At 51.0% G+C, this 26,010-nt stretch overlaps 1 protein-coding gene across 1 annotated transcript in view; it reads right to left on the bottom strand.

Moving 5' to 3' along the window:
- The window catches only part of SFRP1 (secreted frizzled related protein 1), a 45,162-nt gene extending 27,626 nt beyond the window's left edge, over positions 1–17,536 (bottom strand). Inside the window, exons 1-2 of the mRNA XM_035003979.1 lie at positions 16,824–17,536; positions 11,755–11,832 (exon numbers count right to left, since the gene is read on the bottom strand). Coding sequence (XP_034859870.1) covers positions 11,755–11,832; positions 16,824–17,367 — 622 coding nt within the window. The 5' untranslated portion in view covers positions 17,368–17,536. The remainder of the gene's footprint in view (positions 1–11,754; positions 11,833–16,823) is intronic.
- Between the last annotated feature and the right edge of the window lie 8,474 nt (positions 17,537–26,010).

Genomic DNA, 26,010 nt, shown 5'->3' with positions numbered 1-26,010 from the left:
TGTGGAGCAGGCACACAAGGGCCGGGTGCCAGGCCTGGGAGGCAGAAGAGAAGCACCTTCGGGAAGCCCATGGCAAACTGGAAGTTTTGGCCTCCAGAGGGCCCCAGGAATGAGGCGGGGGAAGGTGCCCCGGTCCCCCATGAGCTCAGCCACAGATAGACCCCCACCTCCACCTCCAAAACTCACCAGCTCCTACTCCGACGGAGGCATGACCAAGTGGGCTACTCTCACCTCATCTGGAGGCTCTGTACAAGGTTTCTCACTTAGGATCCAGCGTAAAAGGCACTACAGGATAGAATTGGGCCCACTAAAATCTCCCCTTGCCTGTACTTATCTGCACGGGTATGAGCGAGCTTCCAGCCAGCTAAGGTTTTACTTCCTTGCCAAGGGCTCACTTCAGAGCTCGGAAGACCTGCGGGGAGGAAGAGACCGTCTCTTTGGCTTTGACTATGGGAGTCCCCTCTTCCCAGGCCTGGGAAGAAATGATCCAAACGCTTCTGTGTGCACAACTAGAATCTCCTTGGGTGTGGATCCCAAAGTGAGCATATGTAGTACAAAGTATTAGCAAGGCCATGTAGTCAGTACATGTTCAACCACTGTCTGTTGAATTCAATCTGTGCAAGAGCACATACCTGCTGCAAATAGATTTGCAAACGAAAACACACACGTATACGCATCATACACCTGTTTCTAAATGAATATGGTTAAGAGTAAAGAAGCTGTAACCTAAGAGGCTGGACACCACTGAGCAGCATGTGGCACTTTGCAGACATCTGAGCCCCTTTGCGCCTCTGCATCTCAGAATAAAGGTGGTAACGCTTTCCAGGTAGCCTTGCTCCCTCTGGGTGCAAGCAGTCACAGATTATGTGGGGGTTAGAGGCTGCCCTCATCTGCTGCCTCGCCCTTCTACTTCTCAGCTCCTTGCCCAGAGTAGACAGCAATACTTAATGACTGACCTCCTTTCCTCCTGCAGCCGTGAGCAGCCTGGGAGGTGTCTGGGGCCCATGGCCACACTGGATGGGTGACCACTGTAAGACACCTGCTCATCCCGACTCCTCCAGGAGCTGGGCACCCCACCCTCCCAGCGGGCTACACAGACAGCACAAAAGCCAACTCCTTCCAACATATCTCGGTTCAGGCTTTGTGTCCCCAAGTCTTCAGCCAGAGCAAAGCCCTAACACAGGATGCTGACTCAGTTGTGAGAGCTGACAAATGATATTCTCTACCCGTATTTGTTTACCTGAATTGGGTTTTGTCATTTAAGAATTACTACTATTTGTTTGGGGTCTCAATTCCTTTCCCAGTCCTTGTCTCTTGACACCAGGAATTTCCTTTCTCCATTAATCTTAATTAATGGATTAATTAATCTCCATTAATCTCCAGTCTTTACTTTCTCCATTAATTTTAAGTCTGAAGTTAGAATACTCATTCCTCTGATCAACTTCCCTGAATTTCTCCAGCCCCCACGGAAGACCCTCCTTCCTCAGGCCTGAGAGCTTCTGAAGTTACCAGAGAACAGAGACAAACAAGCATGGCCAAGGCCTGCCTCATCCACCAGATTCTTAAATTTGTTGAGGATGAGAAGCAGGTTCTTGGCTCAAAGCTGAGACCAAAGGAAGCCTGGAAGGAGCACAGGCAAGTCTCTGGGTCCAGGAGGTCTGCGTGGCAGGCTGGTGCCACCGCCCCCCAGGGACTCCTGCAGGAGGCCGCTCACCCTCCAGGTGCCGCTGTCTGTTCGGGTTCAAGTGCCAATTCCAGGCCCCCGTTTCTAACTCTGCTGCCACAGACACAGAGATAGGGTTTTCCTTCAGCTCTAAAGCAATTTCCAGAAGCTGAATGGATCTGTTGTGGAAGACACACCTGCATGAACGAATTTTCAAAGGGCTCACAAAGAGAACAGAAGACATCTGAGGTTCTTATAGAAGGATATGTCCTGGAGAGCACGCTGATCAAGGACGAGAGCGAACCAGAGAAAGCTGTTCTCATAACCCTGCCCGAGTGAGTGAGAACACAGCGGAGGAGAAGCTGGTTCCTCATTTTTCCCCACTGCCAGAGCACTATTTTGGCATCTCTTTACAACTCACAGACATCCTTTCAGAATTTGTAAATGATTTCCCTTAAGTCCTGCCCTAAAGAAATACTTTATTCCCCTAAATATCTGCAAGCCGGTAAGCACATGCTACCTTCACACCCATCCCTCAAAAGCCCTCGGAACAGCCTGGCCCCACACACCCGCAGCCCCTCCCACCCCGAAAGACCAGCACCAGTTACTCTCAAGACTTAAACACGAGCACGGAGGCTGTCTCTGCACTTGAGTTCAGACCTCCACCCCAAACGCCCTCACCAAGGACACAAACATCACCTCTTCTCCTGGGTCCTGGCTTCCTCTTGCTGACCCACTAAAGAAGTCAGGATGAGAGGGACTCAGGGTGGGCCTAAGTTACAGGAGGCCCCTAGGAACACCTCTAAGCTCGGTCCTGCAGTAGGGACCCCACCCAAGGCCAGGGTGATCTAGAAGCTCCAGACTCCTGGACCAGAGCTGTCCAAGAACACGCTGTTTATAATTCAGCCGTCCCTCCCCGAAAAGCCACTATACACGATGACCACAATATCTTCCTCTGAAAGACCTAGAAGGTTTTCTTTCATCTCTTTTCTTTTCTACCACCATTCGTGTGTTCATTCAGTCCCTCTCTCAAACATGTCATGGGCATTGACAGAGCCAGACCTGCCCTCTCTCTTCCAGAAGGATCGCTCACCAGCGAGCAAAGCCAATGGCCCCAGGGACATGTCAGCAGCACTCCTCGAGCTACCATTCAAGCTCAGCAGAATTCACCGCCCCCGCGTCCCGGTCCCAGCCCCCTACCAGTCCGGTCCGACAAATGTCTATTTTCCAAGAAACCTAAACTGGCTGCTTCAGGCTCACGTCCCTCCTCACACGTCACAGGCTGTTTGTGGGATGCTGACGTCCTGAGGCTCGCCCCTCTGAACCAGGAAGGCCCCGGTGCCAGCACCAGGTGGCGCTCGAGCCCAGGGAGGCCCACCCGGCACAGGACGCTCCTGCACCCACGGGCCCGCCGGGTCTTGCTCCAGGCAAGGCTGCCGTGCCAGACTCTCGGGGGCCAAGGTGGGAGTGACAGTGCTAGCGACAGTCCCGAGACCTCTTACGCAGCAAAGCTATCGCTCAAATATTTAGTGTATGTGTCTGGCTTTCACACGGAATTTGCAACCTGCCCGTTACCAGTGTTTACCTTGGTAGAAATTCACGGGAAATTTTAGTCTGAACAGGCCCAGAGTTTATTTTACTGCCAGATAAACAACTTTCTTTGATAAATCATCCGTGTGACAGTGTTCCTGAAAGACTAAACAAAGATTTCAAACTTAATCTGTAGGCCTTTGAGAAGTCTTCCAAAGCTAATGCATGTTTAATTGGCTGCTCTAAGCAGGGTAGGGCAGGGCAAGGGCCTGACATTTCTTTGGCCATTTGTTCTCCTTTAAACACACACACACACACACACACACACACAAATTGGAGCTTCTGGCTCATTTCTGCAAAACTGGATGGAATTTACCAATATGTAAATGCTTGCTCGCTTCTATGAAATTAGCCTGTTTTTTGGTTAAAGGGAGTGCATCTCACAAATACCACAAGGCCATTGTTGGAAAAGAAGCAAATGCCCTGGAGATCCAGCTTGAGAAAAAGAGGGCGGAGGGCAGTATAACACACAGGGCTTTAAAACCTCTCCTAAACAGAACCCAATAAATTAGGAGTAGAAAAATGCATATCAGGAATTAAATTTCTGAAAATCACATACAAACAAACAAACAAACAAAAAAAACAAACACCTTCAGGAGGCACATCCTAAAACTGCATACAGTCAGTCCAAGCTCCATGGGCACAGCGCTTAGGGTATCATCAAACTAAAACCCAGATCTAACTTCTAGAAAGAATACACAGGGTTGTTTTCTGTTTGGTTTGGGTTGGGTTGGGTTTGTTTGGGTTTTGTTAACTGTAGCACCTTGAAGCTGCATAGAGCTTTTCAAGTTTTTCCAAATGGGCTTTTAAAAAGCCTTCTTCAGTCTAATCCTCTGCTAACCAGAGAATTAACCAAAACATTCCATTCCATTTCCTAAAAATTTTTTGCCAAACAAGCTGATTTCACTCGTGCCAGAATGCTCCTACCTAGGCTAACTTCCATCCTGAAACTATTCTTTCCAATGAGAAGAGATAATCATGATTATGGACTGAGCTGCAGCCATATTCCCAACCCCACACACTTGACTGAGTCAATTCTCCCCATAACACAGTAACACAGGAATCACCACTCATATTTTGCAAGTGAGGAGACAAGCTCAGGGAGGTTCAGAGGCTCTCTCGTGGTCGCTCAGTTCATAGGGTTGGGATTTAATCCAAGTCTCCCTGGCCCAAAGCCTATGTTCTTTCTACCCTAGTGCACTGTCTGCCTCCCCACAAAGAAAGAAACTGATGATTGCTGAGCTCTTTCCCTGTGGCAGGCACACCTACTAATCCATTTCCATCCCACAGGCTCTGAAAGCAGTGAAGGAGCACCCTATATCCTCTTCCCAGGGAGCTTCCCCACCATTCCTGGCAGGAGGGGACCTTGATGGCATGGGAGTATGTGAAGGAGGACAGGTATGAAATCTGGACCAGCTGCCCAGGTAAGTGCTGGTGGGAACAGAAACCTTAACGGATGCCAGGCAGAGCAGACTTGGGCAATCACATGACTAACTCCTTTATCTGAGTCTTATTTTTCTCAGTCCGTGACATGAGCCCTGGACTGGATGATCTTTGAGGTTCCATCCAGCTCAGTGTGTCTTTAGAATGACAAAGGGATACAAATGAGCAACATGGCACCCAAAGACATGGGCCGCCTGTGCAAACTGTGAACAGCCCCCGTTTCCCAAATTATCCCTTCCCCCCACCTTTCTCCACCCACACCCAGAAAAGCTTCAGACAACAGAGGTGAAGCTGAGGGTCAGTCCTTCTCGCTCCCCTTCTCCAGCATAGTCTATCCATACATCACATGATAAGGGGGACGTTTTGCTAAGTGAAATAAGCCAGATACAAAAGGACAAATATTGCAGGACGCCACTTACAAGAAGCACCAGAATCGTCAAATTCATAGAGACAGAAATGAGATGGTGGTTTCTGGGGGCTGGGAGGAGGGGGAATGGGGAGTTAGTGTTTGATGGGGACACAGCTTCAGCTTGGGAGGATGAAATCTCTCCAAAGATGGATGGTGGGGAAGACGGTGCGACAACGCACGTGTATTTGATACCACTGAACTGTACATCGAACAGAGGTGGTAAATATCACGTTATGTATACTTTACCACAAGAACTTTACAAAAAAAGAAAAAAAAAGACAAGGAGGCTTAAGAAATGGAGCAGGGCCACTCTTAATCAGAGAATCACCAGTGGAGAGGACCTCACAGGACACCCAACCACACCATTGGGCCACTGACTGTCCCAAGCAGTAACCGAGTCAGACCTGGACTTGGCCGCAAGGAGGGGAAGTCGTGTGTCAGCCAATCCTGAGCCAATTGCACCCACAGCGAAATCACTCTTAGGACAAAGAAAAGCAGCCACTCCGGCGTGACGCAAGGAAGGGACAGGGCTGAAAACAGAATTAGGTTTGGGAAAGATTTCAATAAATAGACCGAGAACAGAGAACAGAGGGCTCCCGAGATGTACCTCTCGTTTCTCTGGGGAGAGCCACAGGGGAGGCCTGTGACAGGTGGCCGTCCCTGAAAGGGCTACTTCCGTCCCTGGAAGGATCACCGCAGTGAATGTTTAGTGAGTCCAGCCTGGGTTCCTGACACACCATCTCTTCTACTCCTCACCAAAACCTATACCTGGGTCTATGAAATAGAGGGAAACTGAGCCCTGGAGCGGGGAAGGGATTTGCCCAGTGTTGCAGGGCATGCACATAGGAGAAAAGGAAGGACTGAACTCAGTTCCAGGGAACGCCGTGCCCCATCCACAGATCCTCGCTTCTCTGTCCTTTCTCATACTTCAGTATACTTTCACAGGTTCCACTATGCTAAAGCAGAGTGATTCTCACTGAAATTTGCTTTATCCAAGTATCTTCCTGCCCGCTGGAGCTAAGAGAGAATTAGGCATGGAGACAGGGAGCACCACACTCACCAGAAGGGGAAATGTGGCTCTTGCCCACCTTTGCCCTGACGTTTCTTAGCATGGCTTCAGAGTGCAAAGTGGTCCCCATGTGGCCTCAGCCCAAACTGCCCAGGGCCTGATTACTCTGGCTAGGACCCCAGGTTTGGGGCCTGCTCAGTCTCCAATCTGAGACCACAGGTGAGCAGGGAACAGACATCACTACCGGCCCAGCCAACCAAAGGCTTCAAGGCTGCTGGGTCAGCCATGGCCCACGCACCGGACAGCAGGCCCCCGTGCACGGATGGGAAGGCTACTCCGAACGGGACCCAGGCTGCGAGCTGTGGGCTATGCTTCCCGTGGATGAAAGCGCCAACCCCACGTTTTCCCTCACATGAAATGCCTTAACGATCCCTTCCAAGTATTTACAGATCTGTGGATGGGAGATGTATTTCAGGGGTCTTCAGCCTGCCAACTCCACTCCGGGAGCTGTGTGCCTTCTCCCCTGTCTATTTAATTTTACTTTCACTGAACTAGATTTCTGGATGTGAGTGCTTTTGTTCTCTTTTTAACATACATGCATATACACTCAGTCACGCAAAACAGAGTGTGAAGTTTTCCTTGAAATTAATAAACATGTTGTACATAGTCACTTGGAAAGGAGCTTTCTCCTTTTATCTAAAAAAAAAAAGGAAGTCCAAGTCCAATTTCCATCTCCCCTACCATCCCATCTGACAAACTTTTATTTCATGCCTACCATGGGGAGGAGACTGCTCCTGGGACTGTTTGAGTACAAACAGGCCTTGTTTTGTTCATTCTAAGACACGGATTATCTTCACATTTTAACATGAAGCATGCTTCCTTTGTCACTGGTACAAAACAAACAGCTCATTTCATGATTAGTGGGCATCTCACATTAGGTAAAACAGGGTGCAGGACAGAGACCCTGCTCTCCAGCAGCTTACAGATGCCGCAATTCCTGTGTTACTGTTACTTTCCAAGCTACACCTTGGGTTTCCTCCCGCAGGTGAGGAAAACTGGCCTCCAGCACAGTAGCTTGGAAAGGCTGAATCTACATTTTGCAAGAGGTCAAAGTGCCCTTCAGAGTAAAACACTGTGCCTCCAAAGAGCAGCACAGCCAAGACCCTTGAAAGATGAGTAAGGCAGAGCAAGAACAGATTAGTGAAGTTTCAGGAACCTCTGAAAAGACTTCTTCTAGGAAATACTCCCAAATGCTAACAATGAGAGCTGGTTTCTTTCCTTTCCTATTTGACTCCTTTTGGTATTACAAAGTATGGTTTTACTCTTTATGAGGAAACATATAAACGGAAAAAAAAAAAAATCCTTCCAGAAGGCAAGGAAAATTTCTGGGGGCAAAGAAATCTTTTTTTCCACAGCAAGAAAATACTGGGGTAAAGAAGTTGCCACCTGAACTCTCAGGCTCAAAAAACTGGAGAAGCCAGTATGAGAGGAAGCTCTGAACTCTTAGCAGAAGTAGATCATCATGCACATTTCTAGCAGAAAAGCTTAAGAGTATTTACAGACACTGGAGAAGCCAGAGAGACTGGCCGGAGGCAGGGTCCTAACCTCCCAGCAATTATAAATCAGATCTAGACACCCATAGGATAAGCTAATGTGAGGGAAAGATGCCTTTGGGCACGGAGTTGTTACCAGCAGGATTACGAGTGGGACAGCTTGCAAATACAATATGGGCCTGCTGAAGAGAAAGGAGCGGCACCCTGTTGTCACATAGCAGGAAAAGCCGAGAACAAAAAGCAGAGCAGTGCATCCCAATTTCAGCACAGCAGACAGGCTGGCCACCATGTTGAATTCAGAGACTTTGCACCATCTAACTTTCGGCTTTCCCACATCTGGTACTTGATCCAGGCTAATCCAGCTGCATTCCTGAGTATCAGCACACAGGTGTTTCTACTGATGCTTTTCCCTGTTGGGGAAAAAAAAATGTGCTCGGAACTGAGGGGCGGGGTACGGTGCAGAGGTAGAGAGACTAGTGGCCGAGCAGACCTGCCAGAGATTTTAAAATGCACCGCCTGTGAAAGAGGTGACGGGCTGTGCACGCCCAGCTCCACGGAGGCTGCAGGAGTCTGAGGATGCATTGGCAGGAGGGCGAGTGTGTGCACTGACCCGGAAGGAATGCACCCCCTTATCCCTCGAGCTCACGGAAAGCCTTCCAACAACCTGATGTCTTCCCACCGGGGATGTCAGGGCCACTTAATGCGAAGTTTGATCCCTGGAGTAGGGAGTAAAACATTCTTTTTCTTCTCTGTTGTGTGTCAGCTTGCATTGCTGAATTTCTTTGTTTCCTAACTGAATCCCATCAGCGTGGCTGACTGCCTCACTTACTTGAAATGAACTGAGCTAAGAAACAAGTTTCTCAACAAGGCTGCATTCTCCAGGATGCTGAGAAGGGCAGAGTTAAGCTCAGCCCCTGCAGAGTTGGGGGGGGGGAAAATCCGATTTATGGCCTTATAAGAACATTAAAAACAAAAAACTAAAAAGTCTCTCCTGCACCCAGTTCAAAGAAGCCTGGCATACACCATACCCATGCTGAGGGGATAAATGCCTCTGTGGCAAAGCCCGTGGCTCTTCATCTTCTCTTAAATGAGGAAGGCAGCAGGCCAGAGAGTAAAAGAACTCCAGGTGGCAAAGTCAGATCCCTTATTTATGAAGTAAGTGGACTTGATATGATGACCTGTAGGGTCCCGGAGGACCTCAGAAATTCTCTGAAGCCAAGAAAATCAGCTCAGGGCGAATGGACACAGTCCCAAACAACTCATCAGTCAGATCTGCCAAGACCTGACTGGCTATTAAAACGAGATCTACCCCTCCCTCCCATAAGCAGTAAGCAGGTGGTTTGCTGACTTAGTAGGCAGCTTCTACAGTGGGGCAAGGATATCTGTCCCAGGGGAGTTACCTTAGCACCCTCTAGATCCTTACCCTACACCATAAGATCAACCTTCCACGTTCAAATTCCTTCCCAAAGCCTGCCTCTTCGGCCCACTTCCAGGGAATGTCTCTAGTTGAACTAGTTGCCACAAAACCCCCAATTACCAGAACTTTGATGAGTAAGTGGGAGTGGAGGGAGGAGACCTGATGACAAGTTCAGGGTGGTAAGCACCAAAGACTCTGAGCATAAAGACACGGATTCTCTTCTCACAAGTTAACATTAACAAATCCTTAACATTAACTTGGCCTTGAGTTTCCACAGCCCCCTCCTCAGCTGGTGAGTTATCTCATGACTCCATGACTCTCTAGGAAATCACTGATTAGTGTTTGGTCAGTGTTTAAGAAAAAAATTTTAATTAAATTGTAATTTACTCTAGGTAAGTATTTTTTTTTTTAAGATTTTATTTATTTATTTGACAGAGAGAGACATAGCGAGAGAGGGAACACAAGCAGGGGGGAGAAGGAGGGGAGAAGCAGGCTTCCCTGTGGAGCAGGGAGCCCGATGTGGGGCTCGATCCCAGGACCCTGGGATCACGACCTGAGCCGAAGGCAGACGCTTAACGACTGAGCCACCCAGCCACCCCTAGGTAAGTATTTTTGAGTATAGTGTCTAGCACAGTGCTTTGCCCTCCAGAAATGTTGAATGAATGGATACGTGAATCAATGAATGACCAGATACATTGAATTTGAGCTCCCGAATAGGAAGGCATGGTCAGTCAATCACTTCCTTCATACACTGAATTCCAGAGTTTTCCATACTCTTCCCTCAGGAGTTGAGCCTGATAGAAGTCACAGGAGCATAAAACATCAGCTAATATATTACCTTTCAGAGTTTACTTTAATATGGTTCCTGGATTTGCGTAAATATCAAGGGGCCAACTTCTAAAAGTGAGTGTGCTCATTTACAATATCTGAAGGGGATCAGTGAAATCCAAACGGGACCCCTCAGTTATCCTTTGAAACGATTCTTTGGGATCACAGCCTATCTCAACAGATTCTTCCTGCCCCAGTGACACCGCAAAAGGCTTCTTGTCAGGATTTCCGAGAGATTTTTTTTTTCTCTATCCCAAATGCATCTTTGGGAAGGAATCTCAACCCCATTTGTGGAAGAAAAGCTTGTTGCTAACACAGTGTGGGACTGTGCACCCACAGACTCTACAGCAGGAGACCTGCCATGCTCAGCTGGGCTCTTGGCACCCCCAATGAAGCAAGGGGGTGAGCATCAAGAAGTAAAAGTTACTACGAGATGACGGAAGGGTCAGCACAGTCTGCACACATCACCTCAGATGCCCTCTACCATTTTCTTCGGGTTCATTTAAAACGGCAACCAGAGAAAAGGATGTGCCTCAAAGACAGGCAGGAAAATGCATTCTAGACCAGACTTCCTAGAGGTCCCGCAGGCCCCCACCAAGAACAAAGGAGGCAGAGATGCCTAGTGCACAAACAAAACATGCAAGGCATATCCACCCTCAAGAAGCTCTTTGCAGCCAAGGGTCTGAGTTCTCCCACTTCCGTCCTCAGTCACAATGACAGTCCTGAGAATATGTGTGTCACGTGTATGATTTCCTTCCATTTGCATGTACAGGTCATATTCGTGTGACTCGGACACAGCCCTTGGCGAGTGGACCAGTGGAAGGCCCTTCCATATGCTTTAATATGCTTGGTTAATGAAAACATGCAGTTGGTCGCCCTGAATGGCCAAAGACTCATACCTACCATTCTGCTTTTCCTGGTAAGAATTCTGCACGAACTGCAGCCTCAGAGACACGAAGCAGGAATTGTGAGAAATGCACCGCTCAGTGTCAGGCTGAACCTTCCTTCAGCAAAGCAGGCCTGGCCTAAGCAGAGCCACTTCTCAGCATCCATATGAAATTGAAGGAGTCAGCCTTCCAAACGAATGCGGTTGACATTTACCTTTCCCAGAAGAGACAGACTCAGGGTGTCTGGAGCTGTTCAGGTCTTCTATGAGGCTGACTACAGGGGGCATCCCTAAAAGCCCCACTGAGATCTGCTCCCCAGGCCCTACCCAGCCCTTCTCTTGGGGCTATAAGGGCTGATTTGGAATTCTTTTTTAACCCAGAGTGGTTTGGGAAGAAGGGAGAGAATTCTCAGTACTGGAGGGAGGTCAATTTCCTGTGCCAGGAAGGACTTGATGGGGGGACCATCTGAATGCCCCCAGTGGCTGGACTCCCCCTCCCCGGCATTTCAGAGCCTGGGTAGAGTGGTGCTGACACCTAGGGGTGGATGGAGAAAGAGCCAGTGTGGAGGGAAGGAAGGCCAGCCAAGCAGCCGGCAGGACCTCCTGGGTGCACCTCTTGGGAGCATCCAAGGAGTGGTGTTGCTCCCTAACTCCTCCCCATCTGTCCTCAAATCTGCCACCCTCTACATCTAGTGAAGGTCCCCAAAAACCTGTCCAGGGATCCTTCGCACAGAAGGGCAGAAGCCAAGTATGACTTTAATAAAAACGAGCCACTTCTCCACCCTATCTAGATTTCCATGGGCCTGAGAAAAGCAACCATTGGGGGAGAATGAAGGGAGAGAATACGAAGCTCCAGAAAGAGGCATCCACAGGCTCTCTGTTCCCTAGGGATGCAGACCACGAAGAAGCAGGGACTATGCCAAACCTCCCAGAGGTGGCCAGATGTGCTTTCTTACCAAACTCGCTCGCACAGAGATGTTCGATTATGGCTTCAGATTTCAACTCATTGTCACACGGAGGACACACGGTTGTGCCTAGGAAGGGAAAGGAGGAGAAAGAGGAGCTGTGAGTGACAGGGATAGGGGTTCTGGAAGGAGCTATCCCTGGGACCAGGCTGGAAGTAGTTAAAGGTCTTCTGGAATTTCTGAAGGGCAGCTGCAGAATCAAAGAGTCCTGGAGCCTTGGATCTAAAGCCAACAGACAGTTTCTTGAAAACCCGGGGGCTAGAACTGTGGAATACGACACAATCACGTAAACCAACCCTATCTGGGGCTAGGCAGGGGTGGGTCTGTGAACTGTGGCTTGATGGGGAGTGCGCATCTATTCCAGGTGTTTGCTTCTGGTTCTTTCTCCCCTCGCCCTTAAATATCCCTCTCTGATCCCTGCCCCCTTCCCATTCCCAAACGCCCAATGGGACAGCAGATCAATCTGACCTGCTCTCTAGGACCCAAGAAGGAAACTCAGACACACCAGCCCTAGCCACAGGCCCCGAACACCCCTCTCCAAAAGGGCTATTGCAGTGCAAGTTCCTGCCTGCGCTGCGTAGGGGGAGGCAGGAGCACCTGGGTGGGGGCTGGGGGCAGCCCCAGCAAGAGCTGCCAAATGGGAGGGCCAGGAGGGCGGGGGAGATGGGGGACCCTCTGAAGGCGTTTTCACAACACTGTGAAGTGCTTTGAAGAGGAGGTGTGTGTGTGGTAGGCATGAGGGCCACTGCCAGGCACTAGGCACAGGGGGAGGAGACTTCTGAGGCCAGAGCCAGAGGCCTCCTCCAGGCCAAAATGCCGCTGGAGGGGACCCTTGGGAGGTGGAGTGTCTCTGTGGGAGGCCAGCGAGAAAGCGGGACAGTGGAATCCCCGGATGGCTGAGGTGGCCTATCATCATCACCACCATTCCCACCATCATCCATCAACCACAAGGAGTTTAATCCATGATCTAGGAAATCTAGGACATTCGTAGGGCACTCCGCCCCTGGCAAAGCACTGGGGTCCAAGCCATGCTGGCGCTGAGGAGCAGAGGAAAGTCACCCCAAGGTAAAATGGTAAGATGGAAAGCCCTTTGTCCTGCCCTTTCCAGTGGCCTCCATGGCAGAGTCTCCTGCCTGTGAGGTCCCCTGTGGCTCAGTGAAATGGGCCAAGCCTCCCATGGTGGAGACGCTATGGCGAGAGCTGCACAGCCTTGCCAGGCCAGCACTGCCCCCAGGACATACCTGGTCCACAGCCGGTCACCCCCACTTCCACGCAGGGACCACACCCCTTCATCTTTCTTCAGATTCCTCTCCCACATTCACTCTGTACCCAGGGCCAAACACCATCCAGATGCTCAGTGCAGCAAGAACCACAGCCACACTCCAAGCAGAAGACTGTGTGACTGTCTTTTGGCCCAGAATTTGGAAATTTGCTTTTCGGCCAGAACTTGAAATTAGGTTCCGGAGGTAGTGTTTCTGACAACGGGAAAAACGTACCCAGAATTTTGCATTATGGTTCTTGCTTCCATGGGGAGAAAAACAGAAGGAGTCCTGAAATATGGGAAGGACCATGTTACCTATCCCGGGAGAGTAAACCGTGCTTTGGGGTTTTCCTTGTTCTCTTATTTACTTTTTTTTAAGTGGAAGTTATCACACTGGAAGCTTTTATGAATATAATCTTGACTGAACACGTAGCAGGGCCCGGGCAGTGAGAATATCAAACACTGTCCCCTTGGCACACTCACATCATCCCCTCTGGACCCTCTGAGTTCCCTGAGGGGCTCTGTAGCCCACGAGGCCGTTTTCTTCAGGCCCACCAATGAATGTTTGACCTTCAGCGCTTCTCAAGGTAGAAAGAGCTCATGGGGTGAGCTAACCCCCATCTTGACTTTTCTTTTGGCCCACTCTGGAGCAGCTTGATCCAGGGAAAGGAGGAATGTGTAATGCAATATTAATCTATGCCCCCCTCTGGTGTGTCCTTGGGGCCCTGCAGGCCGCCTCAGCGGGAAAAATCCACCATCCATCTGAGAGGTAGAACTAAACTGCTGTTTTAAGGAAGATTTAAAATAATGTTTAAAGCAAAGGAACCAAAAAACTGAAAGGTTTCGTGTTTCATTAATATTTTAGGGGGAGGAAAGGAGACAGTCCAACACTAGAGTCACGATTAAGTGATTTTTTAAAAATCAGGACACACATGGACACAGCTCTCTCTCTCTCTCTTATACAAACACACACACTATACACACACACACACAAAATTTACACGCAAACTTTCTCTCTCACACACACAGCAGGTCTTCCCTGGCCAGCTCCTTGACGCCCCGAGAAAGACCCTCTGGAGGCTCTCAGGACATGTGAGGGCACCGTGGGCTCTGCAATCCGTGACTAGAACGGCCAGGCTGATCTAACGCACGACACGTCCGAACAAAAAAATAAATAAAACTAAAAATATATGCTCATTCATCCAACTTCAGTCAGTGAAACCTGGCTGGAAGGGGGAGCAACAATGTACTGGCCTGGGAATGGATAGGCCTAATGTAAGCGTGAGATTTAGAAATAACTTTCCTGGAAAGTTGACGAAGTTATGCCTCTCCTGTAACAGGTAGGGACAGATGCTGATGTAGCCGCGGCGTCAGCCTGTTGGAGGGAAAAGTATCTCTTGACTTCTCTCTCATTATCAAATTGATCTTTACTAGCACATGGCCCCTAAGGTGTGCCCAAGACCCCCAAACATGCCCAATTACATGAATAGCATGCAGAGATACGTGTTGCCTTGAAAATTTGGCTTTAATTTCAAAGACTAAAGAGAAAGAATAAAAGTAGTGCCTGTGTATTTATTCTTACCCCAAAGAACCAGTTGCCATTCTGGAGCCACTAGCCATAAGGTCATGAGGACTGGTAGTTTGGTCTGTCTCAACCTGCCCCTGCAAACACACACACACACACACACACACACAGCCTTCCCACCTCCATGCTTCGCTGACAGTGGCCATGCCACCTCAGAGGAAGTCATGTGGGGCTCCTGTGGGACGCCCTCCCACTGAAGGGCTGCAGTACTGGGGAGGAGTGGGTGCTCTCTCCTCTCCGGCCAGAACCTCTCACCAAAAACAATGAGGGGAGAACCAGTTTCCAAGCCCCACACCTGACTGGTCCTCTCATGGCTCGTCTCTGTTTGGCAGCTGGCCTTGGGAAGGTACCTGCCTAGGCACTCCTGGGCTAGAGGGGAAGACAGAGGAGGATGGTACCAAGGCCCAGACTCAGGAGGCAGCAGTCAGGTAAACAGCAGCCCAGGGGTCAAAGGCAAGACAGCAATTATATGATACCCCCCACTCCACTCCAGCCTTTGGGGGGGGGGGTCAGTTGGGAGGATTCTTCCCCCTCTATATGTAGGCACCTTGGCCAGTCCCCCATCCTCCCCTCAAAAGGTGTTTCCCCAAAGGTCTCCATGGGCATGGGCTCTTCCCTAAACAACCGGGAGTGGAGTAGAGGCCTCTGGGGCAGAGCTGGGCTAATCTCCCAGCCAGCCAGTGGCCAGCCAGTGAGGAAGGGGAGAAGGAAAAGCCTGCGGGCTGCCTGCCGGGGAGTGGGGGGGGGGAATGGCTCCACACCAGCAGAACACAAAGTGCTTTGTTTGCTCTAGGTAATTGCTGAGCTCTTGCTCCCAAAGGGCCGCACTTCCCCCAAAGGTTAACCCTGTGCAGACACCCAGGAAGTGGCGAGCAGAGGTGCCCTGGGCAGTGCAGCCAGACTGCTGTCTCTCCCACCTGGCTGGGGCCCAGGCCACCCAATGCCGGTCACTTTGGACCAATCTCCTCCCTCCCTAGAATAAGCAGGAGCATTGCAAATTCGGGGCTCCCTTTCCCCATACTACCACCCTCACACTGGAAGAGTAAACCCTTCAGAGGACATTTCTCTTTTAGGCATCCCTTCAAGATGAGCTAAGTCAGCCAAGAGCCCGTCCCCCACCCTAAACCCCCTCGGGACAGCACCCCTGTGCTAAGCGCATCTAGGTATGGCTCCCCATCGCGGACTATGGGACTTTGGGCACATCTTTCAGCCTCAACTCTGCTCCTGAAGAATTCGTTCCTATAAAAGTCAGGCCACCACGCTGGATTTTTGGTTTGTTTTGATTTGGTTTTCGCCTCTCCCGGATTTTTTTCCCTCCCACTCAAGAGCTGCCCTTTAAGTGGGAGGGGTTCCGAGAGGAGGCTCAGGCTCCTCCGTGGGGCTGTTCAGAAAGTCTCCAATTTGCGCAGCCCCACTCCCCAAGGAGAGATGAACAATGAGCTAATTGCATTTTTATCTTTCTAATTACCTGAGGATTTGTGTAAATGGGAGAAGCAGGGGGTATGCAAGAATGAGAGTACTCACTTTCCAGCCCCCAACCCTCCCCCAAGCAGTTACCTGAAAAGGGTGGAAAAACAGAAATCCTGTTTCTAAACTTTTTTTTCTCAGCCAGCTCTGCAGTCCTCCCGGAGCTACTTGGCTGAAATGACTAGCTAAGGAAAGCTCGGGGAAGGGGGGCGGGGGGTGGAATTTTTTTTAATCCTCATCGAACCTATGAAAATAAACAAAGCTGCGCCTTAGCATTTTCTCGGCCTTTCTAGGCTTTCTGCGCTTTGGGTTTGGGTTTTTTCCTCCTGGGGCATCCCGTCTCGGGTGTTAAAAACTTCCACGGGGACTCGGTTCCCTCCCAGAGGGAGAAGGGCTCTCCTTTCATACGGAGGATAAGGCTTTGTCTCAGGTATGGAAAAAGCGAGCCTGGATCCCAAAGAGCCGCTCCAGGCACCGCATCGAGCTTGCTAGGGGCCGAGGCGCAGCCGCCGCTGCCGGCCGTGCACCTGGGTCGGTAGAGGTGCTAAGCGACACCTCGGACGGACGAGAGGCTTTTAAAACTCGTTCCGCACAGCTTGAGAGCAACCTCCAGGGAGCATGTCCGAACTCCGGGGAGGAGCGGCGGGGCGGGGGTCCGAGTGGCAGGGGCTTTCCCCGTGGCGGGTCCCCCGGGTCCCCGCCCGCCCGGGTTGGGGGGCTCGCGCGCGTGGAAAGGGCCGGCCTGACCTTGGGGCTTGGAGGCTTCGGTGGCATTGGGCGGGGTCATGGCGATGCAGACGTCCCCCTCGGGGAACTTGTCACACTTGAGCATCTCGGGCCAGTAGAAGCCGAAGAACTGCATGACGGGCTCGCACGAGTCGCGCACGGCCTCGCAGAGCCAGCGGCACGGGTAGATGGGCCGGTCGAGGCAGACTGGCGCGAAGAGCGAGCAGAGGAAGACCTGGGTGCCGATGTGGCAGTTCTTGTTGAGCAGGGGCACCCAGCTGCTGGCCTGCTGCTTCACCTCGGCCATGGTCTCGTGCTCCAGCAGGTTGGGCAGCACCATCTTCTTGTAGCCCACGTTGTGGCACAGCCGCAGGTCCACCGGGATGTCCACGCACTGCGGCGGCTTGGTGTAGAAGCGCCCGCTCTGGTAGGAGCCGATGTCCGACTGGAAGCTCACGTAGTCGTACTCGCTGGCCGAGCCCGCGGCCAGGAGCCCGGCGGCCAGCGCCAGCAGCACGCCCGAGGCGGCCCAGCGGCGGCCCCCCGCGCCGCGCCCGCTGCCCATGCTGGCTCGGCGCACTCGCTCCCGCGACGTCGGGGCTGCCTCGGCCGCCTCCCCGCGCGCGTCCCGCCGCAAACTTCCAGGGATCTCCAGGGACAAAAGGCGCCGTCCCCAGCGCTGCCCGGCTCGGCGGCCGCGCGCTCCTTGCCCGGTCCTCGGCGGGTGGCGGCCCGCGGCCTGCGGCGGGCGCCGCGGAGGGAGCTCGCGCGGGGAGAGGAGCGCGCGCGGCGGCCCGAGTGCTGCCCCGGCTCCCGGACGCGCGGCGGGCGGGCGGGCGGGCGCGCGGCACCTACTCCCGAGGCTGCAGGACTCGAGTGCCCGGTGCTCCTGTTGCAGAGCCCTCGGAGTCTCCCCGCGCAGCCAATCAGCTCCCGGCGGCTGCGAGCCGCACTCATTTAGCACGTCAGTCACCGGCGCAATTAACCAATCGCTTCACTTGCAAGGGGGTTCGGTTGATTAGAACTAAACCCAGGTCAACACCCCTTAAAAATCAAAACCAAAAATAAATAAATAAATAACGGAAGAAGTGGGGAAAGGAGAGGAAAAGAAGAAGAAAAGGACAGGGAGAGAAAGAAGGAATAGATAAAAGTGTGGGGTGGATAAAGAGGAGCGTTAACGCTGGTCAACTTGAGTCGGCTGGAAGAGAAGCAAGAAACCTTATCATTATCAGTACTTGCAAATCCACGCGATAATGAAGACTTTTTATTTTTTACGCTTTTTCCTAATTTCAAGCAGCAGCCCACTAGACAAGCAGCCCACCTCTTGGGTTTTGTCCTCCGCAGCTGCAGTACAAAGGCAGACAAACCCAAACCCGGGCTCATGAAGGCTGAACCCACCGAGGTCTGCTTTTAAATCCCCAGCCGGTCCGGCTCGGGTCCCGCAAAACCAAGGGGAAGGTGTAGTTGGGGCTGCTCGCTGGTTTAAAAGTGCAGCTCCTTCCCAGGTGGGACAACCGGACGGGGGCCCTCAAACACACCGGAGGGTGTTGGTCATTGTTGCAACGCTGCTCAGTGTGGGAGGAAATATTATTCACAAAGGTGTTAGCTTCCGGAGGACAAGAAAAGAAAATTAAAGAAAAGAAAAAGACCTACCCGAGTCCCAGCCTGACAGCACGTCTGTGAGCGCACACATACACACATTGACATGTTTGTGGTGGAGAAAGCCAAAACATTAAAAACACATGTGCACTTATCAGTGTGGCTTGTGTAAATATCAAGCCCCTCACTCAGGCACACATGCTCCATTCAGAGCTGGCCCAGGAACCTCAAGTCAAAACCAAGGGTCCCCATTAAGGCAGAAGGCGAAAAGAGTGTATTAGCAGAAATAACAGCCAGGCCTTCTCCTGTAGGCAACCCCCTCCCCCAAAGAAACAGAAGTTTCCCGCCCTCAGAGTTCCTGGAAATTTTTTGTATACTTTAAAAACCACCCTGAGAGGAAGGGCCAAGCTCCAGAGAGCTGGGAGTATGACCATGACTGACCCCAGGGACAGGTGACAACAGCAAGCAGCTCATGAAGTTGGCTGGGTCTCCACCCTGCTTGAAGTGTGCGTGGAGGGAGGCCAAGGATACTGAAAACCCGCATCTGAGCAGTGTGATACCACCCCATGTGGCAAATGGGCCACAGATCTCAGAGCTCAAGGCAGATACCATAGGAGGTGCTGCCTCGCTGGGCCAGCTTGTTTGTAAAGCTCTGGGGAAGCTTGCTTTGGACTCCACAGACCTAATTTCTTGATGGACAGATTCCAAGTAAAACTACTAGAGTTTGGGAAGAAGTGAGGCTCTTTTCTTAAAGCACTCATGCCCATACAGAGATTGTGATTCTGCACTGTCCACCCTGGAAGCATCTGCAATCGGTCAGCCCTGCTGTCATTTCTTGGCTAGTGAAAGGTGCACCAAAGCAAGAGGGGCAGAATGGAGTGAAAGAGATGAGAGCCATAGAGCAAGACTTTGGATGGCCAAGGGTTAATCCCTAAACAATCGGTAATGCTCAGCCCGAGAAACTGGGGTAGACATTCCTCACAGAGAATAGACTGCAGGAGACCAGGCAACTGTGTCTCAATTCAAGGGGCATTTAGAGAAAAAAATGCTGTTTGGTAGGGGGTCTTTTTCTTTCCTCCAGCCAGGCCCTCAGTCCCAAGCCAAATGTGTCTGTTTACTCACTCATTGGAAAGAGTTGTGTTTGTAGATAACATCCTCTCACCTCTGAAATCCAGGCTTAGCTGACCTCACCCTCATGTTTGCAGTCTCCCCAGATGGTGGGAAGACTTGGGTCTGTCCACCATTAAAATTCTGGAAAGTAGCCCAAGTGACTACACCGCCCCCAGTCTCGGAGGTCTCGAGTCAGGAGTAAACCTCACACTCCCTCTCATGAGAGGACCTACCCCACACCTGGTTGTTCTTTGTGGACTTTGATCACCCCCAACTCCCAATTCCCCACTCAGTCTTACTGCTTGAGAGAGGGGCCTCTTGAGCCATGCCAGGGACACAATTGTCTGGAGGATAGACAGGGAGTGTGGGTATAACCAAGAACCCAGAATCCTAAACCCAGTAGTATACTCCTGGCTCCTCCTTTTTTTTTTTTTTAATTTTTTTTACGATTTTATTTATTTAACAGGGAGAGAGACATCGAAAGGGGGAACACAAGCAGGGGAGCGGGAGAGAGAGAAGCAGGTTTCCCGTGGAGCAGGGAGCCCGATGTGGGGCTCCATCCCAGGACCCTGGGACCATGACCTGAGCCAAAGGCAGACGCTTAACGACTGAGCCACCCAGGCGCCCCGACTCCGGGATCCTCCTAAGGCCCAGCTGGAAAGGAAGGACTGACTCAGTCTCAGTGCCACTGACAGACTTGAAACCACACCTGAGATTTTGGAGAATGATGGCCGGCTGCCAATCAGTTATACACTATACAACAGCCCCAGGCAGAGCAGCCTAAAGACTGCACTTTAGAGGGGCCTACGGGTTGTTGTTGGTTTGTTGTCGTTGTTGTTGTTTTGTCCTTTTTCATATTATCAAAACTTTGTGCTTCAAAGTCCCATCTCCCTTTCCCTAATAGCAAGAATGTGTGTATGTAGAGGAGGAAGTTCGAGAACAAAGTTTCTTTAAACATGCTATTGACATGACAGAGCTCCCAGAAACCAGGGTTCTAGAGTGCGAGAGCTGTGAGCCAGGAGGCACATCTTACCTCCTTGAACAGTTTGAATGAGCAGGGGGAAAATACAACTTTAAACTTGTTTTTCATTTCAAAAAAGTTCTGATTTTCCCACACTGCCAGATGCCCGTACATGAAAGTTGGAAGTGCGTTCCCTGTTGCCTCATAACACCAGCTTAAGGAGGCATTCTTCCTCTTCCCATTGCCCAAAGCTGAATGTTGGGGCCAAGCAGAGCCATAGAGGGGCCTCCCAGTTGCCTACCTGGTGGCCTCTTCCCACACACAGAGCTCCTTCCTGCCTGTTCCTAGAAAAAAAGGCCGGGGGGAGTGCTTTTCAGTCTCTTCCTCCTATCCTGTCCCATTATCCTATCATCAGTGGTTTTTCTGACGCTCCAGAACTACACTCAGCATCCTCTCCATCAGCCAGGAGCAATGCAGTAGGGCAAGAGGGCGTCCTGCTGTGGCTGGGTGGTGGTGGGTCTGGTGCAATGCAAAGAAAAGCATTCTGGCCCAGAGTCAGGAAATACAGAGTAATGCCTTGGTTCTGCATCTCACCGGTTGGATGACTTGCACTTTATCCCTCTGGCTCTAGAGTTCTCATCTGTAAAACAGAACTATTAATTCCTGTCCTGCTACTTCGGAAAATAAAATACGCTATCTGCTTTTTAATATTTTTAGCATAAGTATGTCCCAATTACTGCATGGGACATACTTATACCATAAATTATTCCTGTTTATGTGAAATTTAAACTGAACTCCCATGTCCTGTATTTTATCTGGCAAGCCCACTATCCATCCTTCCAGCAGCCTTGCCTGACCTCCTCTTGGTCCATCACCTCCCTTCTCCACTCTTAGTCAGATGAACCCCTCTCTCCTCCCTGCACCCAGAGAGAGCACTTGTGGACACTTCATTACAGCACTTGCGTGGACATTTTAAAACTGTTCGCTTTGGGGTACCTACTATATGACTGTGAGCCCGTGGAAGGCCAGGATCTCGTCATATTTTGTCTCACATGGGCATTCCCAGCATCTATCACGGTTCCGGGCATATAGCCAGTACTCAGTAAGACCCTCCGTCACAAAAAGAGCACAGGTATGTAGTAGAGGGAGGCAGATATGTGAAAAACCCAAGCTGAGAGAAGCATTACACCTGAGCATTGATTTTGCACTGCGTTTCCCGAGAACCAAGGCAAAAAGTAAGCGTGAAACACTCACATAGTTCTCTTTGCCTGCAGGAAAGAAAAATCTTTCCTAGATCTGAATTATAAGGGAAATGATCATGAGCGCCTTATACAAAGGCTGCAAAGAGAGTATGGGACTTTTGTATCGGCTCTCCTCTCGTGCAAACGCAGAGCCGACCTGGTGCAGAGATGCCGCCAAGGGCAGACTCACCTCTCTCTCCCCAGGGCACACACAGAGTAGGCTGTGCTAGAGGATGGCCAGAGCGTGGGGTGATGAATGTCGCAGCCAGTTCCAGGAAGAGAGCAGAACTTCCTGTAAATCCTGCATGGACATGGACATGGCAGTGAACACTGAGCCCCAGGCCCTAAAGCAATCTTGTTAAAAACAGTGGCTGGGGGTGGGGGTGCCTGGGGCGCTCAGTTGGTTGAGCGTCTAACTCCTGGTTTCGGCTCAGGTCATGCTCTCAGGATGGTGAGATTGAGCCCTGTATTGGACTCTGTGTTCATCGGGGATTCTGCTTGAGATTCTCTCTCCCTCTCCCTCTGCCTCTCCCAGTGCTTGCGCATGCTCTCTCTCTCTCTCTCCCTCTCTCTCAAATAAATAAGTCTTTAAAAACAGAGACTGGGTCCCAGAAGGCCAGGTTTCCAGAAGCCTCTGACAACACCTGGGAGTGGGGCAGGGCAAGAGAAGTGGGAGGGGCTCTAGCCCTGTGACACCTGGTGCCGGGGCCTGACCTCAGAGCTCAAGGCTTCACTGGGACACCACAGAGTAGGAAAAACAGGCCTTTAGTGCCTCCTTCCCCTCTATCCCTGGGAGGTGAAGTGGTCCATGCTTCCCTGGCGGCGGGCCCGTAAATCTGCCAGGACTGCCCCAGGGAGGCCAGTGCCCCAGCAGCAGGACACATTCCCCAAGAAGCCCTGTGCTTATTTACCTAAGCCTTCGTGGCAGGCACACCAGGCAGCTCCACCACCTTTCTCCAGAAGAACTCGGATACACATGAGGTGCTGCGGGGAGGAACGGAGAGCGCATCATCACACTCCTGCTCCCCCCTCCGGGAGCCTTCGCCTCTGTCCAGGGCTGGCTGGGAAAGCAATCATGTCTGAGCCTCCCTGGGGGCAGAGGGGGCAGCCTCCCTCCCCCGCCAGACTCCCTCCACTGGCTCAGGCACAGCCCAGTAGAGCGAGTGTCTTCCCACTGTCTTCCCCAGGGGCATCCTTCCTGCGTTATGGCCTTAGAGCCTCACAAAAAGCCTCGGGAGCTGGCAGAGAAGTCCATTATCCCCATTTTACAGAAGACCCAGAGCTCAGAGCCACCGGTGGGCCCCTCACCACCATTCCAGCCACCAAGGCACTGTGCTGCAGGACACACTCAGATCAGGAACACAGATCTTTGGATTTCAATCCTGTTGACTCTGCACTAGGCTGAACTGCCTTTGCTAAATGCTCATCCCTGGGGAGAGAAACCTGGAGAGCCTTCTGCTGTTCTTAACGTCTTATCGTGAATTCATTTATCAGACTCTTACAAGGGGTGGGCCTGCTAGAAAGAAAAGATGGTTTTGAAAGAGTGGCGAGGATGGAGAGCTAGGCCTGAAGGTCTGGACAAGGGCACGAGGTGTTTTCCTATGGGATCCCAGGACAGAAAAAGAATAGGATGGAGTCGTGAGTACATACAGGCATCAGAGTGGGAGACTGGGGACTACTGCAAGGACGGGTGCCCTGGCCTGTCCTCAGTTACAGAGGGACCCCAGTGCTCTGTGCAGGCGGCTGCCCATAAGCATGTACAGCTGGCCTGCCATCATGGGGATGGCCAAAAGAAAGGCTCCAGGGGAGAAAAGACTATGAGTCACGCCAAGAGAGAGAGCTCGCTATATACCCATGAGAGGGGGTGCCTTTCAGGTACAAAAGCTGATCCAGGGTGTAAGGCAGGAGGTCTACCTATGGTCCTCTCTAGAGCCTAGACGTTCCCAGAGTTCTGTGATCATTCCAGGAGTGATATTTAAAACTTTTAAAACCTGGGGTGGCCAGACGCCTGGGTGGTTCAGCCGGTTAAGCGGCTGCCTTTGGCTCAGGTCATGATCCTGGGGGTCCTGGAATGGAGTCCCACATCGGGCTCCCTGCTCAGCGGGGAGCCTGCTTCTCCCTCTGCCTGCTGCTCCCCCTGCTTGTGCTCGCTCTCTCTCTCTCTCCCTAACAAATAAATAAATAAAATCTTCAAAAAAAAAAAAAAACCTGGGGTGTCATGACCAATAGGATGGTATGTCACATGAAGATCACCTGTACAGGTGGGTACCAGCTGGCCCCCAGCACTGGGACAAATCCAACAGAGATGTGAGTGGATATGCAGTTCCCAGGATGTACCATGCTGCCTTGTGTCTCTGTGCCTAAAGCTCATGCTGCCCCGGCAGGCCTGCCTGTCCCCCCAGCCCCAATCCAAGACTCAGCTCTCCACCTTCTCTTGGGCCATTCTCCAGAGCCTCCCAGCGGGAGGGGGTCAGGGCGGTCCTGCGTCTGCCCCCTGGGTGCCACAGCTATCTGAGTGCCTCTCCTCAGACACTCTTTGCTTGTTTACATGTCTCTAGAAGCTTCCTGGGGACAGAAACCATCTTTTCGTCCTCCTATCTCCAGTACTTAGCTCAGTGCTTGCTGTCCGGTAGGTGCACAGTGGACGTGTGATTACCAGATGAGGCTGGTCCTATAACCCAGCTGTAAGCACTGAGAATCAAGTGCAGGTTGGTAAGTGGGGCATCCTGGAAAGCATTTTTTAAAATAGACAAGCTTAGAAGGCACGCAACTTGACCTTTCCCTCTTCTTCCTGCTTAGAATTCAGCTGCGACGCCAAGAGGTACAGCAGGCATCCTGCAACCATGAGGATAAACGCACAGACGCTCGGGCAGAGGAGCAGAAAGATGGAAAGAATCTGGTTTGTAAGAAATGACCCGATGGCCTGCCCTGGAATTCTTGTTAGGTGAGACCTACAATCTCTCTACCCCACTTTTTGAAATCCAGAGTCATTTGGGTTTTCTCTTTCATACAGCTAGAAACAAGCCTAACTGACACAGATCTGTAGTTTAGGGACGCTCCAAGCAGACAAAAAACTCAAAAGCTTCAAGTTCTAATTTTTACTGTCTCCTAGTACTTTACTATTCAAAGGTTGGTCCCCCAGACCAGCAGCATCCGCATCTTCTGGGAACTTGTCAGAAATGCAAAATCTCGGGCCCCACCCCAGATGTGTCCGATCAGAATTTACATTCTAACAAGATGCCTAGGTGACTTCTATGCCTATTTAAGACTGAGAAGCACCATCCTAAGAAACTCTAACATGTGCCTGCCATTCTCCTGTTTTGACTTCTACAGCAGCGAAGCACCCTATCTCCAAGTGTCGGGGTTTGTCACACACGTGCATCACATTTCTCTGCACCCCTCAATTTAGCATCCCCCTAGAAGGGCCCGCTTTTCTGAACAGGAGACTTAGTCACAGACAAGCTCTTGAGCCACCCCGCGGGTAAAGCGTTCAGACAATCCTTTAATAACAAAAGCCGGTTCTCCAGCAGGAAGGATAGACAGGCAACTCTCTTTCGTAAGGAAGCCGCACTGCAGGGGCCTTAGCAAGTAAAGGGCGTGCAGCGAAGAGGGACTGCCCCTTGGCCCCTCCGAAGCTGCCTGCAGCGGCCAGGAGTGAACAGACCCTGCTTTTTTCCCCACACAGTGTAACTTAGCAGTTGTGTATCCGGAGGCTTCTGCGATCTCCCAGCAGCGCCACACTCTATCATATTTAGTATCGGTCACTATGCAAACGTGGCCTTCTAGCCATCCACCTAACACTTGGAGTGTTGCAAGAAAGCCATAGCCCCCACACCTCAGAAAAGCATAATTTGTCCACCCAACCCTTTTGTTCTTTATTTTTAACTATAGTCTAGGCCACCAAATTACTTAATATACGGTTTAAAGCTCCATAAATAACAACTCCCCAAGTAGAGCCACTCAGCCTTGGAGAGCTTCCCAAGTTCCGCATTAACTCCTCGGGTGTGAAGGGTTTCCAGCCATTTCGGTCCATAAATATATAACTGGCTCCTTCCTAAATTGCCACATAATCCTTACCACCATCACTTATATTTTCTTTTATTGCCATTATCATTGGCACCTTGACAGGAGAATAAATTATTCTTTCTGGAGTATGAAATGTTCTGCATCTTACACCATTTTAACTCACCCACATTCCCAGATATATTATTTTATTTCCATCCCCTCCCCAAGGAAATTGCCTCCTTGCAATTAGCGGGGATTTCTGATTGGAGTTTATTCCGTTCTCTCTTTTCTC

Source organism: Mirounga leonina, unplaced genomic scaffold (genome assembly GCF_011800145.1).
Source record: "Mirounga leonina isolate KUSES-001 unplaced genomic scaffold, KU_Mleo_1.0 Mir_128, whole genome shotgun sequence".
NCBI classification, from domain to species: Eukaryota; Metazoa; Chordata; class Mammalia; order Carnivora; family Phocidae; genus Mirounga; species Mirounga leonina.
This window is presented reverse-complemented; position numbering and strand designations above follow the sequence as displayed.